Source organism: Sturnira hondurensis, unplaced genomic scaffold (assembly GCF_014824575.4).
Source record: "Sturnira hondurensis isolate 20B ecotype Veracruz unplaced genomic scaffold, ASM1482457v3 Scaffold0016135, whole genome shotgun sequence".
Taxonomy (NCBI): Eukaryota; Metazoa; Chordata; class Mammalia; order Chiroptera; family Phyllostomidae; genus Sturnira; species Sturnira hondurensis.
The window spans coordinates 19,587-34,555 of record NW_028088766.1 but is presented as its reverse complement, the minus strand read 5'-3'; the positions used below and the strand labels follow the sequence as shown (position 1 = coordinate 34,555).

The 14,969-nt window shown below is 34.0% G+C and overlaps 1 protein-coding gene across 3 annotated transcripts in view; it reads right to left on the bottom strand.

Moving 5' to 3' along the window:
- Nucleotides 1-14,969, bottom strand: part of LOC119000665 (acyl-CoA synthetase short-chain family member 3, mitochondrial) — an 89,755-nt gene that overhangs the window by 64,882 nt on the left and 9,904 nt on the right. For all 3 annotated transcript variants that reach the window (XR_005069370.1, XM_037065756.1, XM_037065755.1), the window contains exons 2-3: nucleotides 14,288-14,439; nucleotides 6,132-6,235 (exon numbers count right to left, since the gene is read on the bottom strand). Coding sequence is in view for 2 of the 3 variants with exons in the window: in XM_037065756.1 (XP_036921651.1) it covers nucleotides 6,132-6,235; nucleotides 14,288-14,439 (256 nt within the window). In the remaining variant the exon portion in view is untranslated. The remainder of the gene's footprint in view (nucleotides 1-6,131; nucleotides 6,236-14,287; nucleotides 14,440-14,969) is intronic.

Genomic DNA, 14,969 nt, shown 5'->3' with positions numbered 1-14,969 from the left:
GGAATGAAAGAGTGACTTAAACTTTGATACCCTAATTACAACATCTTCAAATCTTGGCTACATGGTCACAATTAGTCTACTTAGGAGAAATGAGACAGTACCAAATTTGAGTTCATATCATTTCCTATGAAGATCTCTGCTTAGGTAGGCTAATTATTTTTAAACTATAATTACTTATTCCATTTTGTGAGTTTGATTCTTGTAAATAAAATGTATTGCTGTCTTTAAAATTTCTGTGCTAATGGATCTTTCCAGATCAACAAAAGGATGAAAAGTAAATTGGGCCAGCCTAACCAATTTTTGAGTTTAAAACTATTTTCCCAGTTGTCTGTTCTCAGGAAATATATACTTCCAAACTGAAAACAAAATAAAGATTATCATGTCAAGTAAACTTGACACACTTTAATAACATGGTTTTAGGATGTGTATGCTTTTAGGAACAATGATTTTGATTTAAACAACTGCATACTGGAATTTGCTGGAGCCTTTGGGTCTACTTTAATAAAATCAAGAATTGTCATATTCCTATTAAAAAGGAGGAGGATTAGGGCATAGAGTCTGTCCAAAAGGTATCCAGCCATGTAATATGAAAGATAGAGACATTTATTGAAGGAGATATAAGGTACGAGAAAGATTGTACATAGGACAATGATGCTTCAGTCCCCTTCAAAGTAGGCACCTTGGGTCCTCATACAAGTTCTCCCAATCACCATCAACTACCTTGTCATATCTTCTTCAATCTCATGAGTGGTCTGAAATCTCTTCCCTTTCAAAGGTGATTTTAGTTGTAGGAAAAGCCAGGAGACACGGGGCATCAAATCTGCGCTATAGGGGGATGGAGTCATCTGCATGATTTGATGTTTTGCCAAAAAGCCTGCACAAGATGTGATGCATGAGTGGTGCATGGTCATGATGAAGCTGCCAATCACCAGCTGCCCATAGCTCTGGCTGTTTTTATCATACTGCAACTCTCAACTGACAAAAAATATTGAGGTTGTAGTCCGTATTAATTATTGTGTTGGGGGGGGTGTACTTGTGATGGGCAACACCTTCCCAATCAAAAAACACAGTTAACATGATCTTCATCTTACTGCAACTTTGCTGCACCTTCTTTGGGCATGGAGAACCAGGAAACTTCCACTGGAATAGCTGGACCTTCATTTCTGGATCATAGCCACAGACCCATGATTCATTCCAGCTATGACCTTCTTGAGGGAAGTTGGTCCATTGGTAGCAGTTTGAATAAAGTCATTAGCAACTTCAACACAATGTTCTTTCTGCTCCTGTAGCAGAAGCCACAAAACAGATTTTGCCATGACACATTTCATGCCAAGATCCTATACCAAAATCTTGGACACAATAGTTTTTGGAATCCGCAGATCATCTTTAAATCTCACACTGTTAGTTGCTGATCTTTGTTGACTGCAGTTCATATATGCTCAACATTCTCAGGTGTTTGGCTTGTTTTAGGCCTTCCAACAGATTCTCTTTGGATACTTCTCTTTGTGGACACTTTCAACAGATTCTCCACCATCTTTGAAAAGTGTTTGTGACACACTTTTATTTGTGCTGCACTTACTGCATCATCCCTGAAAGCCTTCTGAGTCACCCAAATAGTTTTTGCAGAGGAATGTTCAAACTTAACACAAAATTTGATACTAATTCATTTCTCTACTCACTCAGTCATTTTGAGTGTAATGGCCACACAGTACACACACTCACTCAATGGAGTCTACCACCCCCACTGACTAGTACAGTGAAATTGGCATTGTTCATGCATGTGCCTTCCCGTCCACTCTCCTTGGTTGCCAGGATGTCGTACAAAGCATTCTCATTATATCAATAATGACTGGAAGTTTTTCAGACAGAGTTAGTGTATAAAATATACTTTCTTCAGAACTAGCAATTGCAATTAAAACTGCACCAGTTTAATCAAACAGGGATTGAAATACTGTGATTACTTCAAGATATAAGAACTCAGCAAAGATGGCCCAAGGGAAAAAGTAAGATCAGTAACTTCAATTGTCACCAATGTCTCAATCCATTAAGTGACTGGGTTTTCTCACTGAAATCTCTGCATAGCTTTTTAAAAATTCTATGACGTTTGGTCATCCATTGAAGCGATGAAAACAAAACAATAAACCAACAACAAAGTTATCTAGTGCTGCTCAAGTTGGTGATCATTTCAATTGCTTTGCACCTCCTGAGCATAAGGGCATCTGAAACACTTTCAACGTGAACTCTATGTCTTCTCATAGAAACCACACAGATATGTGCTGTTAGCAGATGGGAAGAATCATGGCTTCTTTTGATCTAAACTATTTACCAAATTGTCTTTTATAAATGCCATTATGAAACTTGAATATTCTAACTTTGTAGCCATTGTCTTTTTTAACTGAAAGCAAGTGAATGAATAAAGAGTTTCCACCTAGGATTATATAACTGTTTTGTTATAATAATTTCTAAACCAGTACCATGTCATATAATAAACTGAAAAGAAGGAAGGAAGGAAGAAAGGAGGGAGGGACAGATAGAAAGAAAAAGAGAGAGAAAGGAGAAACAGGAGAAAGAAAAAAGAAACTTTAAAAAGAATAAATTCTAATATGTTTTTGGTTATAGAAGTTTCTAAAATTTAATTTTCTCTGCTTGGTCATTCATTTATAAGAAAAACAATTCATTTATAGTCATCTTAAGTGACTATAATTTTTAAGTGAAAAAAATTCTTATGAAGGACACTGTGCACCAAACTGACAGTTTTTCCTTTCTAAAATCGTGCTTCCTGTCTGATTTTAAGAAAAGCTGCTCTTAGTACTGAAATGATGTGCAATGGTGTAATGTTCACCAGAGGATAATGAAGTTCTGTTTTTTTTTTTTATGGTATGTGAATTTCTATATCACGATGGAACAAGTATCTGTTTACCTAATTTTCCCATTATAATTATAATTGTAACATTTCTGTCTCTCAATCTTTATGTCAAAAACAAAATAAAAATGTTAGCCAATAATCCAGATGCTTTTAATCTGAAGATAAAAGATCTGAGTAAGTGACAAAAATCATATTTTATGCAGATTTGTGAGTCTAATAGATAGAATCTACTTATCTACATTTAACAAGACCGATTTCCTTCATGAGAGCATTAAACATTTACATTATTATAATTCAAAACAAGGGCTTAATGCTTCAGTGGTGCTGAACAGCAGTGATTCTTTATTAAAATATCCCTAGAAGGAATCGATCTGCCCTTGAATTTTCCATAGATTAGTTCTCAATTTAGAATCTTAATATTATTCAAATCAGATATCGAAGTTGATACTAGTGGACCAAAAGAGGATGTTAGTCACTGGAAATGCGTTGTTGCTAATACAAATCGCACACGGGTAACAAAACCAACATGGTAATAAAATGGACTGACTGCGGCGTGCCTTCTTATAACCCAAGTCACAGAAACTAATCAAATTTTATTCATATATCTTAGTTACTTAACATATCCCCTAATAATTTCAATTACATATCACAGTTTCTAAACAGCTCATGTGTACACATATGTTAATGTAATCAAAGAGCAAATTCATTAATAATACATTGTCTTGAAGGTTCATAAGAGTGTGCAACTGTATAAAAAACTCAATTTCTAAGTCAGTAACAAGAGAGACCTTGTGAAAAACTTGAAATTTGAAATCTTATGGGCAAAGCTTAATATTCCCTTAACTGTTATCCAGATTTTCCTGGCCTACCTTTTGAGGAGTATTCTGGCATCTACTTGATATGTAATACATTAGGAAATTCATGAATATGCTAGAAATACAAGATTTTTCTTTCCTTTCCCTAACAATTAACAGTAACCCACAAAGTATTTATCTTTCCCCTCTGACGATCTAACATTAAATTGAAGTCACCATAAAACACATGTGATAGCCCCTTAGGAAAGGTGAGGAGCTGCAAATGGAAACTTCAGTATCACTTCCCAATTATTCACCACCACATATAACTTTGAGAATAAATAATTTTTCCAATGCAAATGAATGAAGATTCTTACTAGATTTTGTTAGTAGCTGATAGCTGCCTCATCTTGCATGAATTTCTTTTATGAAGTACAAAACTGCCTAGCTAGTTAGCAAGCTGCTACCTACCTGTCCATATGTGTGTATTTGTATGCTTTAATTGGACACAATAGCAAATGCTGTACAGTTGAATAGGGGGTGGGGAATGAAAAGAATCAGTCATTATTAGTAGAAAGCCACTCTGTTTCCCACAGTAATGAGCAGCCAGTCAAACCTGATTAAGGTGACAGCTCACTGACATTATATGCTATTAATTTCCTCTGAACAATACATTAAAGAAAAATTGTAAATTCACATGAAACTTAGTACCCACCAGGGACCTTATATGCTTGTTTCTCAGGCTCCAATGAGCTTTTCTGTAAGCCTGAGTGCACTAACTACATACATCTGCACAGGCTATTATACACAAATATATCAATAAAAAGTAAAAAAAATATTAATGTGTTGCTTTCCTTCAGCAAGCTTTGGCACAGTCAAGTTTAAGGAGGAAAGAAAAAACTCTTCGCAAGCATTTGTGTAAGGTCACTTCTGTGATGGAAACAACCCTTATCTGACCAGGAAAGGACAACCGTCTCAGTGGTGACTGGATGGTTTTCTCCTTCAGTGTAGGAAAATAACCATTTGAAGTCTCCTGGTAAATAAGGGATGCACCAATTTGATGAATATTCTTCCTTACAGAGGCAATAATTCTTTATTTGTTTTTATGTATTTCTATACATAGCATTGCTCTTTCTCCAAAGTCAGTGTTATCTGTTTTATTTACTAAATAGTTACAAATCTAAATTTAGCTAAGAAATTTCTCCTTCAGTTAGCAAATCAAACTAAAAGGAATAGCAATTCTTTCTGATTTTCATGTTCTTTAAGGAATGCATATTCTGCTGTGGTCATTTACTTCTTATCACATATTACAAAGAATACAGAAAACATGCTTTTTCACAGAGTAATATTCACCAAATAATATAAAAAGTACAATTCATCAAAATATTTACTAAAATATTTACTTACTCATTTGATCTTCTAGATTATATCATTTTTAAAATCAGACCTAGCTTTTGCTAAGAAACTTCATTAGTTTTTAATTCAAATTTGATACTGTTTTCTAGTTGCTCATAAGATGGGAATTCTGAAAACAGTAATATAAAAGGGTTGATTTGATGTGTTAATCTACATATAATTGAATTAAAACAATGTACATATCAAAGCTACAAGGTTCTCATAGCTCATAGCTACCCTTAGTGGTTCAGAAGGAAACCCAACAAAACCTCTACACTTAGTGAGGAGGAAAACAGATTCCACATAATCTAATGATTTTCACATATGTACACAATCATTCCTCAAAAGAAGCAGCAGAAAATTTTTTATTGTTATTATTTTTATGAAAGATTATATTCTATCCACTTAATATGACAATTTGCTTCACAAGAATCACTTAGTGGGTAGAAAATAGAGAATAAACCAAATAGGTAAATAAATAATTATATATTATATATTTGTGAATGTATGTGTGTGTTTTGGAGAAAAAATACTTTTTTTTGCCTTGAATGATAGGCAGACATATTCAATTTTATAGAACTCAAGAAAGGAGCCAGAGAACCACAAGGAATCTTGTAACTAAACAGTGCTTATAAAACTTACTCTGGAGGAGTGTGCAGGCGTACAGGAAAGCAGAGAGAACAGCAATGAGTGATGAGAATAATTTAAATCAGGACGGATGATAATGAGGTTTCCACAGCTCAAAGACAATGGAGTACTAAAGGTGAGATGAATCCAACAGACACTTCGAAAAAAAGTCTGGGATTTAGTGACTCACTAGAGACAGGAAATAAAGAGGAGGAGAAGCCAAAGAGGTTTTGGGTGTTTTACACCTAGGTCTCAAGAGACTGGTGACATCAATATCATTTATGAAAACATTTTTATCAATCATCAAAAAATTGATTATTTCTACTAAAACCTGAACCTCACAAATCTTGAGTTTGTGTCTGATGGTCAGAGTTCAGAATTTTCTCCAACCCTTGCAGTGTATTTGAGCATTTCTGCAATATTTATGTACATGCCTAGAAAATGCTCACCAGTTTGCCACCAATGGTCTAAGACGGGTACTCTGAAGACCTTTTTGGACCATTCCAGGGTCTCCACATCACACCGTTCTCCAGCCACAAATAATGTTTTAAACCTAAATATAAGAGGGAGAGTGAGTTCAAATCATTTCTTGAAAATAAATTTAAATAATTTCATCTACTTTCCTTCAAACATTGTAGAATCTAACCACGTTTATTCTCTGAGCAGAAGGCAGTCATATTACCAGTATATCATGCATCAGGATGGTGAGAAGCATGATTTGTTTTGACCCAAATGCAACTAAATACACATCACTGCATTGAAATGAGGTATTGAAAAAGTAGAATCCACAGCTACACCTTCTCAGTTCTGAAAAGAGCAACCAAGTTGGTCTTTCACATTCACCAAATGATCAAAGATGGCAAGCCTTTTCCTGTTTGACACATAGTCTCTGCTAATTTTAAGCTTAAGTTTAAATGCTATGTTCTGCTTAGGTCTATACACAAGACAAAATACACTCTCAAGTATTAGCTAAGATAACAAATACTCTCATAAACATGATGCACTTGTATCTTCTCATGAGTTCCTTTGGAAAAGATTACTCTGATTTGATGCATGCGTTTCCTCCATTCCAAGGACATATATAGGAAAGACAGATGACTCAAGAGTAAATTCCATTATGGCCTCCAAGGCTTAAAAGGATCTTATTGAAAGGAGTACAAGGTTACTAAAGATGAAGAATCCTTGGCCGGGAGTACCATTCCACGGAATAAAAAGGAAGAAATGGGAATAGAATTGGTTAGACACAAATAGTGGTTCATTGAGCAAACGACTGTTTGTCTTCCATTCTCAATGCCCATGACCTGTCAAGAAAGGGCATGTGTGTATAAAGAGTTAATTCATTATCAACAAAGTAAAAGAACAAACTGATTAAAACTGCCTACCTCCCAACAATGTAATAGTCACAGAAGATTTATTACCATTCCTTTCACCTATATCATCTAATGAAGATTCATGGAGGCTGAAATATTCCAACCTTTATTTTCTAACATGTATTTCCTATCTCTGCTATAAACATGTGTCTCATTTTATATTTACTTTTGACTCTGAGCTCCTTAGGAGCGTTCATCTTGATACCTCGATATCAGTCAAAACACATGGGAACTTTGGGTACTGAAATCTTTCTAGAAGCTTAGAAAGACGAGGTACAGAATTGGGGAGATGGCAAAAGTTATGTCAGCCTGACTCAGCCTATAGAGTAAAAAAATGAGGCATGTTGTTTTCATAAACTCAACCAGTAATCTAAAAGGCTAGATCAAGATAGCACAGGCTAGGTATGTGACAGAAAAGAAGGGATGGTCACTCATATAAGGAATCTAATGAGCAAAATAAACTAACACACAACCAGATTGATGGCTATCAAAGGAGGGTTGGGAGGCTAGGTGAAAAGGATGAAGGGTTTAAGCAAGAACAACAACAACTCATAGACAGAGATAACAGTGTGGTGATTCCCAGAGGAAAGGGGTAAGTGGGGAGGTAGCAGAGGGTAAAGGGGAAATAAATGGTGATGGAAGGAGACTTCACTTGAGATGGTGAACACAACATGATATACAGATGATGGATTGTAGAATTGTACAAGGAAGACTTAAATAATTTTATTAACCAATGTCACCTAAATAAATTCAATAACGAAGTAAAAAGAAAAGAAAGAATGGCAAATCAAAGCTAAAAGAGATGTCTGGGGAATCTAGGCAAGGCAAGGGAAATGGGAAAGCAAAGTAGGTATAATCATGATGAAGAAAATTACCAGGAAAAATAGTTGGGTAAAAGACAAGGAGAAGTGAAAAAGAAATAATAATTGAGTCACAGAGGAAATTTTTTAAAAATCAATGAAAGCAAAGGCACTGTAGAATCACACAAAAAAGAGTATAGTTGTGAGAGGGCAATTCCAAACTTCGAAATCTTTAAAATATGTCTGTTCTGAAGGATGATAGTGTTTATGGTAGCAGAAAGAAGCTAACATTGAAAGACATTAGAAAATGTGAGTGTATTGATAGAGGAATTTATCATTAAGATACTAAAAATCACTGAAGGATGGTAGCAGTCCAGAGGAGAGAGGAAGTTCATGACTTGATGAAGAGAGCTCTGAAGAGGAGGTGTCACATAGAGGCATGAATTTTAATAGAAAATGAGCAATTAAACAAACAAAATGATCAAACTCTCATGGGATCAACTTTAATATCCTCCTTGATTTTTATAAATAATCATGACCCTGAGAGTAAAGTCTGGCCTCAAAAGTAGAAAAAATGAGTTTAATAATTCCATGGAAAAATCTGGTTGCATATGCTGTTGCAAATGCATTAATTAAATTTTAAGTATAAATGAATAACTGATAAATGGAGTCTATGCTTGAAGATTACTTGTGATAATTTCATCTCTAGATGAGGGTGTTTATTCATAAGGATGTCAAAGGAGGTTGTGGTAAATTTGTCTAAAATATTCAATGTAATGTTACTGTTCAACATGTTTTCTGAGGGAAAAAAAGGACCACCATCTGCAAATATAAAGATATTCAGGGAATAAAATGACCTTATTGCAACATTTTATTTTTAATGATGTAATTGAATCCATAATAATTACCTAAATCAGTATTGTCCACCTGAAATATAATGTGAGCTGCAAATGCAAGACATAGATGTAGTTCAAAATTTTCTAGTAGCTACATTCAGAAAAGTAAAAAGATAATAAAAAATACATTTTATTAAACCAAATAAATAAAAGCATTATTTCAACATGTAATGAACATAAAAAATTACTAGTGATATATCAGTCTTTCCCCATATGGAGTCTCAATTTGGGCATTTCAGGTACTCAATAGACATGGTGGCTCGTGGCTACCAAATGGACATTAGCTAGAATGATAAAAAATTGTAATTATGTTGTATATATAATTCCTCCTCAAACTATTAGGTCAATAACCTTTTTTTGACTTGGCTGTATATGCATGTACATATATGGATTTGCAAGTGCCAATAAATGCAACAAAGATGACCTATTACTTAATGGTTCTATAAGAAGACTGTCATCACAACAGCTTTGCAAAACTTTGGATTGGGTTTGGTTTGGTTTAATAATTTGATGTAGTTATAGGACTTTATATAATGCTGCAAGAAACTGTCAAAAATAATGTTTGAGTAGCTGCCTAGTGGCATATTTTCCAACTACATACCCAAAATTATCTAGGAGCTATCCTTTAATAAAGTAAGTCACGAAGGTAAAATTTAAATTTCCTGGTAAAGAGAGTGAAGTATAATTTTAATTTCAGATTTGAAGTAATCCAATAGTAGTCTTTGTTATGAAACCATTTGAATAAAGTAGCTCAAACACTTTGGTGAGTATGCAAAGCTGATACGGCAATGTTTAAATCTGAGAAAAAGGAAAGTAGGCAGGTAAAAAGGATGAGAATGGAAGACCAAAAGGGGGTATTAATTAGAGGCAGAGACTAGGAAAAATGCCAGATAATTTGTACATATATATGCAATTTGAGGTAAAATTTAGATAATCAAATGTGTATTCACTTATAACTTACATGAAATTAAAATTTGGATTATCAGTTATGGCCTGATCTGACGGAACAGTTTTAATACAGTCAAACATTAATATATTAATTCATTAAAATAGGTTAAACAGAGATTAGTATACAGTTTTAGAGTCTAAAATGAGGTTGCCACATCCAGAGTTTCAGATGCCATGCAAAAAGGCAAAATTAAAAATATAAATACCATATTGTTAATGGTATGACTGAAACATATGAACATATTTCAACTATATCATATGAAAAGAGGTTCCTCGATATTTTAGAAAACTTCCATGATTAAGAGTATGATGCATTTACAGGGTAAATGAGGAATTAAAAGTATCAGTTTCTTAGTAATATCACTCCTTAGTCAAGAGTTCAGTAGTGACACGTGGTTAGTACCTACCATATTGCAGAGCTCAGTTTTATTGGATAGAGTTACCCTAGATTATTGCAAATGAATTAAATATCTGGATGATATTCTGATAATGGTAACACATACAAAAATGAATCTATATCCAATGTATAATACTAAAAGATATACAAAAGATAGCATACAATACTCAGAACAGGAAAAAATGGGGTGGGGAGGACATTAATGAGGAAGAGACCTATATACCTTTCCCTAATTCTGTATAAAACTGAGTACAATTCAAGACTGCAATAGAATTCAAAAGTAAGCAAAGAGGAAATGGGAAAGTGGCAGTATTATCAAATTAATTTTAGTTCAAAAAGGTTGAGAAGTTGCACAGAAATGGATAAAGAGCTAAAGATAAATTCTGGGGAAGAATTTTTAGGTAATAAAGCAGAGACAGAAGAATACTAAAATGAATATTTTATTCAAGGTCCATAAACTACCAAACAAGTGAAAATTGCTTTTCACTTGTGCCAACAGAAGATAAATAAAAAGATCATTTCAGTGATGCCTCATCAACTTCTCATTCACATGACAGAACATCATTATTTCTTGCCATCACTGTCTCTGTGGTTATCTCCATCTTTCCTTCATTCTATTTTCTCCCACTGTTCCCTGATGGAGAACTCAAATTAGCTCTTAAAAAAAAACTCTCCACTCTTTTGTTACTGTTATTTACCACATAAATTTTGGCTTCAGTTTAAGCACAATATCTCATTATGATTGTTATACTAACTATATAAATTCAACAAAATATTTCATCAGTTTGGTCAGCTGCTTGATTTTTATATCCCACACCATTCCCCTAAGGCTATTTCTCATTTTATAGAAGTCTTTGGACTTTAAGTTCCTTTAGCTTTGTTCATATGAACATTTGTCTATTTTGTCCTGAGTTCTTCATAAAATTTTTTTGTTTGACAATTCTCTCTCAGTACTTTGAAGATCTTCACAATTGTCATCTGACATCTATTGGCATTAGTTTGATTTTCCCCTTTGGTGCTCTGTTGATCTTCTCTGGCAGTTTATAGATTTTATCACAGCCTCAACTTATGTGCTACAATTTCCAAATCATATGTCCAATGGGAATTTACTTACATTTAACCTGCCTAGTACTTGCGTAGCACTTCCATCTGTGATCCGCCTGACCACAACCAACCTTACCACTTTGCCAATCTATTTTATTTGCAGTCCACATAATTTTTTTTAACTCATGTCTGACACTCTGCTTTTTCTCTTTTGTATTAAGTTCTCATTGCTATGCAGTTGGAAAAGAAAGCCTGCCTCAGGTATGAGGTACTATGTCACCTTGAATGGAAATCCCAGAAGTAAATATTTTCTAACTTGATTAAGAATGAATTAGAAAAGCATGGGAAAATTAACCACTACAATGTGATGTAAAAGAGCAGTGAATTAGAAAGCAAAAGATAGTAATAATAGTTAAGACTTAGTTTATGTTAAGAACTGTTTCAAGTGCTTTGCATGAATTAGGCACCTTTTATTTTCATTACGTTCTTGTACTCTTACTAGCTTTATAGTCCACAAAGTAAAAGGAAGAGGAGAAGGAGGAAGAGGGTGAGAAGAGGGTAGGGGAGGAGGAGGAGAAAAGAAACAGAGAGGCTATGTAACATTCCCAGGGTCTCACCCAGCTGGTAAATGGTAGATTGAACCCAGCTAGCCTAACTCGAGTCAGAATCTTACCTACCACACTGTACTGCCTTTGGCCCAGAGTAGCTTTGCAATCCTGGGCATGCTATCGCACCTCTCTTCGACAAAACGTTCTCAAATGTGAAATGAAATGACTATATTAGATGACTTCTAATCTATTTTTCCAAACCCTTGCCCATGATAAAATGAATTTATAGTTCTGGTTAGTTTCTTATTTTATAGTGCCCTATTAAATTTGTTTTGAGAGCCAAAATCCATAGAAAATCTTTAAATGTATTTTAAAACAATCTTTTCTGAGATATATAACACATTTAAAGAGAAAAGTTCATCATTTTCAGTGTTCTATAAGAAAAGGAGAGACAAATAAATTCTCCAAATAAATCATGAATGTGTAATTATAATATCTAGTGAATGTTAATTCAGTATGTAAGTATGAAATGTCTTGAACATAAATATAATATATAAACGTATAATTGTATGAGAAGACGAGTTCTGGTCCTTATTCTGTCTCCGAACCAAACTTAACCTTTTTGGACCTCGGTTTCCTTGTTCTTAAAAAAAGATTGTTGCGTTTCTGAGCTCCCTTCTGTCTCTAACATTCTCTTAGTCCACAAGTGAGAATCCATCAAAGTAGTTCAGTAAAGGTATCAACCTAATAAACTAAAAATAAATGAAAAGTAAAACCTGCTTTTATCTCACAAATGACAAAAATCCCTGGGTTTTGTTAGTTTTCTAATTTACCTCTCATAGTAAAATAATGTCTGAGATATTTAGTTAAGAGTGTGGATCCTAGTCATATTGCCTGAGTTAGTTTCTTTCTAAAGACTTATTTCAACTCTCTGGGACTGATGTTACTAATTTGGAAAATGATAAACAAAATTCCTACTTATCATGATGACCAAGCAAGATAACCTGCTTATGCCTGGCACATAGTAGATTTTCAGTAAGTATAGCAGTGATTTGAATAATTCAAATTATTCAAATTGAATTATTCAGGGTATTTGTAGAGTCCTCATTCCTAAACATCTATTAAAACATATGTACACATCATCATAAATAGTTTAGGTGCCCAAAGACAAAGGAGTGTGATCAGGGAGAATGTGCTGCGGTTTCCTTTATGCTAAAATCTAACTCCATGTCTTTATGCATTTGTTTGAAAAGTGATGGTTTAAAAGCCATTTAGTATTGTTTGATGCTTTATACATTAGGCAAATTAGAAACATATCCTGTCTTCACAGAAAAGATAGCATCGAAAATCCATATACAGGTGGGAAAAGAAGGTGATACAACAAAATAAGTGACCTTAGCTTGATGGTCACACACTTCATGCCCTGCAATCCGAATGCATGTGTCAGAAAAGACATACCATGTAACAAACTACAGTCACTGATCCTTCAAAGGTGCTGTACCTGTCTGAAGACATGAAGACTATACACACCATCAAATGTACTTACCAAAATCTATGTCTCTATCCTTTTTACTAAAATGAGGGAAACAATTGAAATGCCATAAATGAAGGAACAAGTAGAGGGTGAATAAAAATATAATATATGATTAATTTTATGAATACCTTTTATTTTAATAAGATAGTATTTTTTTAGATTATAGGTAAATTTGCATATAAATCCAGATCTATTTTTAACGAAATAGAAAATAGAGGAAAAAGAAACAAACACAACCACTGACCCTGCCCAAATTGAAAGCTTCTTGCTTACATCTGCAATTGGTGTGTGATTTCTATTTTTAATTCCTTTGGGCCACAGCAACATAAAAGTCATAACATCTGGCTTTTAATTAAAAAAATTCAAACCGACTTATTTCAGTCACACTTTCTGACTTAAGAATTAACTATAAAACCTCTTCACTTAGTTTATGGTAACAGTGAGTTATTTCAAAGAGGCTCAATGAGAACTGAGGATGGAAACTGCCGTGAAGATACAAATGGCTGTAGTTATCTTTGAATATACATATCATTAAACTAAAATTATGTCTATAAGCCAGCACAAAATTATCTAAACTACTTGGAGCACATTATTATAAAAAAACAGAAAAAATAATTTCCTGCACTCTTTCAGCAAATGTAATTTGGACTTTAAAATTCATGTTTTATTTGCATATGTAAAATCAAATCATATTTTTCCTCTATTGAAACCATTCTTCATTTTCAAAAAATAGTTATATATGTATAAATACATAAAATGCACATATCTATGCATTTTAATTCATAGCATTTTAGTTTAAGAAAAATATAAGCAGGGGAGATTAAAAAAGAGAAATATTTGGGTAGTATTTGAACTAAAAGAAACATGATACAGTATTGAAAAATATCCACAGTATAGTTAGTATTCCAAGTATTTCAAAGATGTGTTTAGAACAATCATTCTTAGTAACATTCAGAATATCTTGGCTCTTTCCAGAAGAGATCTTGCAGTGCCGGAAAAAAATTACAACATTCAGTTATTCACTCTGATTGTAGTTTTTAATATAATTTGCCTTGTGCATCGGTTCACCTTGTCAGTGGGTACTGCTTCCCCAAGGCTGCCCCAGGGTCCTGCTGACGGATGGCTCTAATTGCCGTCGGCGCTGTGAACAAGGCAGCTACTCCATGCTCCGCCAGCACACGGAAATAAGCACCAGCATCTGGTGTTCCCACAGGCTTCCCCTACAACGAGAATCATTTAAAATGTCACTGGGTAAAATGGCTCATATTTCACGGACGGTTCAATACTTATACATTTAATACAGAAATGTTAATAAAGTGGAATTCTCAACAAATCTTAGTTCTAAAATATCCCACGTTCTGTCATAAATAAAACAAGCCAAATGCTCAGGCGTCAGAGAAGCTCTTTGTCCCATTACAGCATCCTACGAGCTTTCCTCGTTGCAATGTTTCCTTTCTCAAGTTTGGAAAGAAAAAAACAGAAAATGTGTACCTCACTCAAATTAATTGTTCCCAACAATCTTCTATTTTACAATAAATTAAATACGTGGTTTGGTATGGTGGGCTAAATGAAAATTACACTTGCTGATTTCTGAGTTTAATCTTTTTTTATGATTACTATTAAATGTGACAATAACAACTCTCAAAATATTTGAGAAGAGAGAAAAATCTGGAATCACAGTGACTTCTGAGCAATGACTTTTTAAATTAAATGTCTCACTCCACGGAAAGCAACTTCCATGAATTAAAGA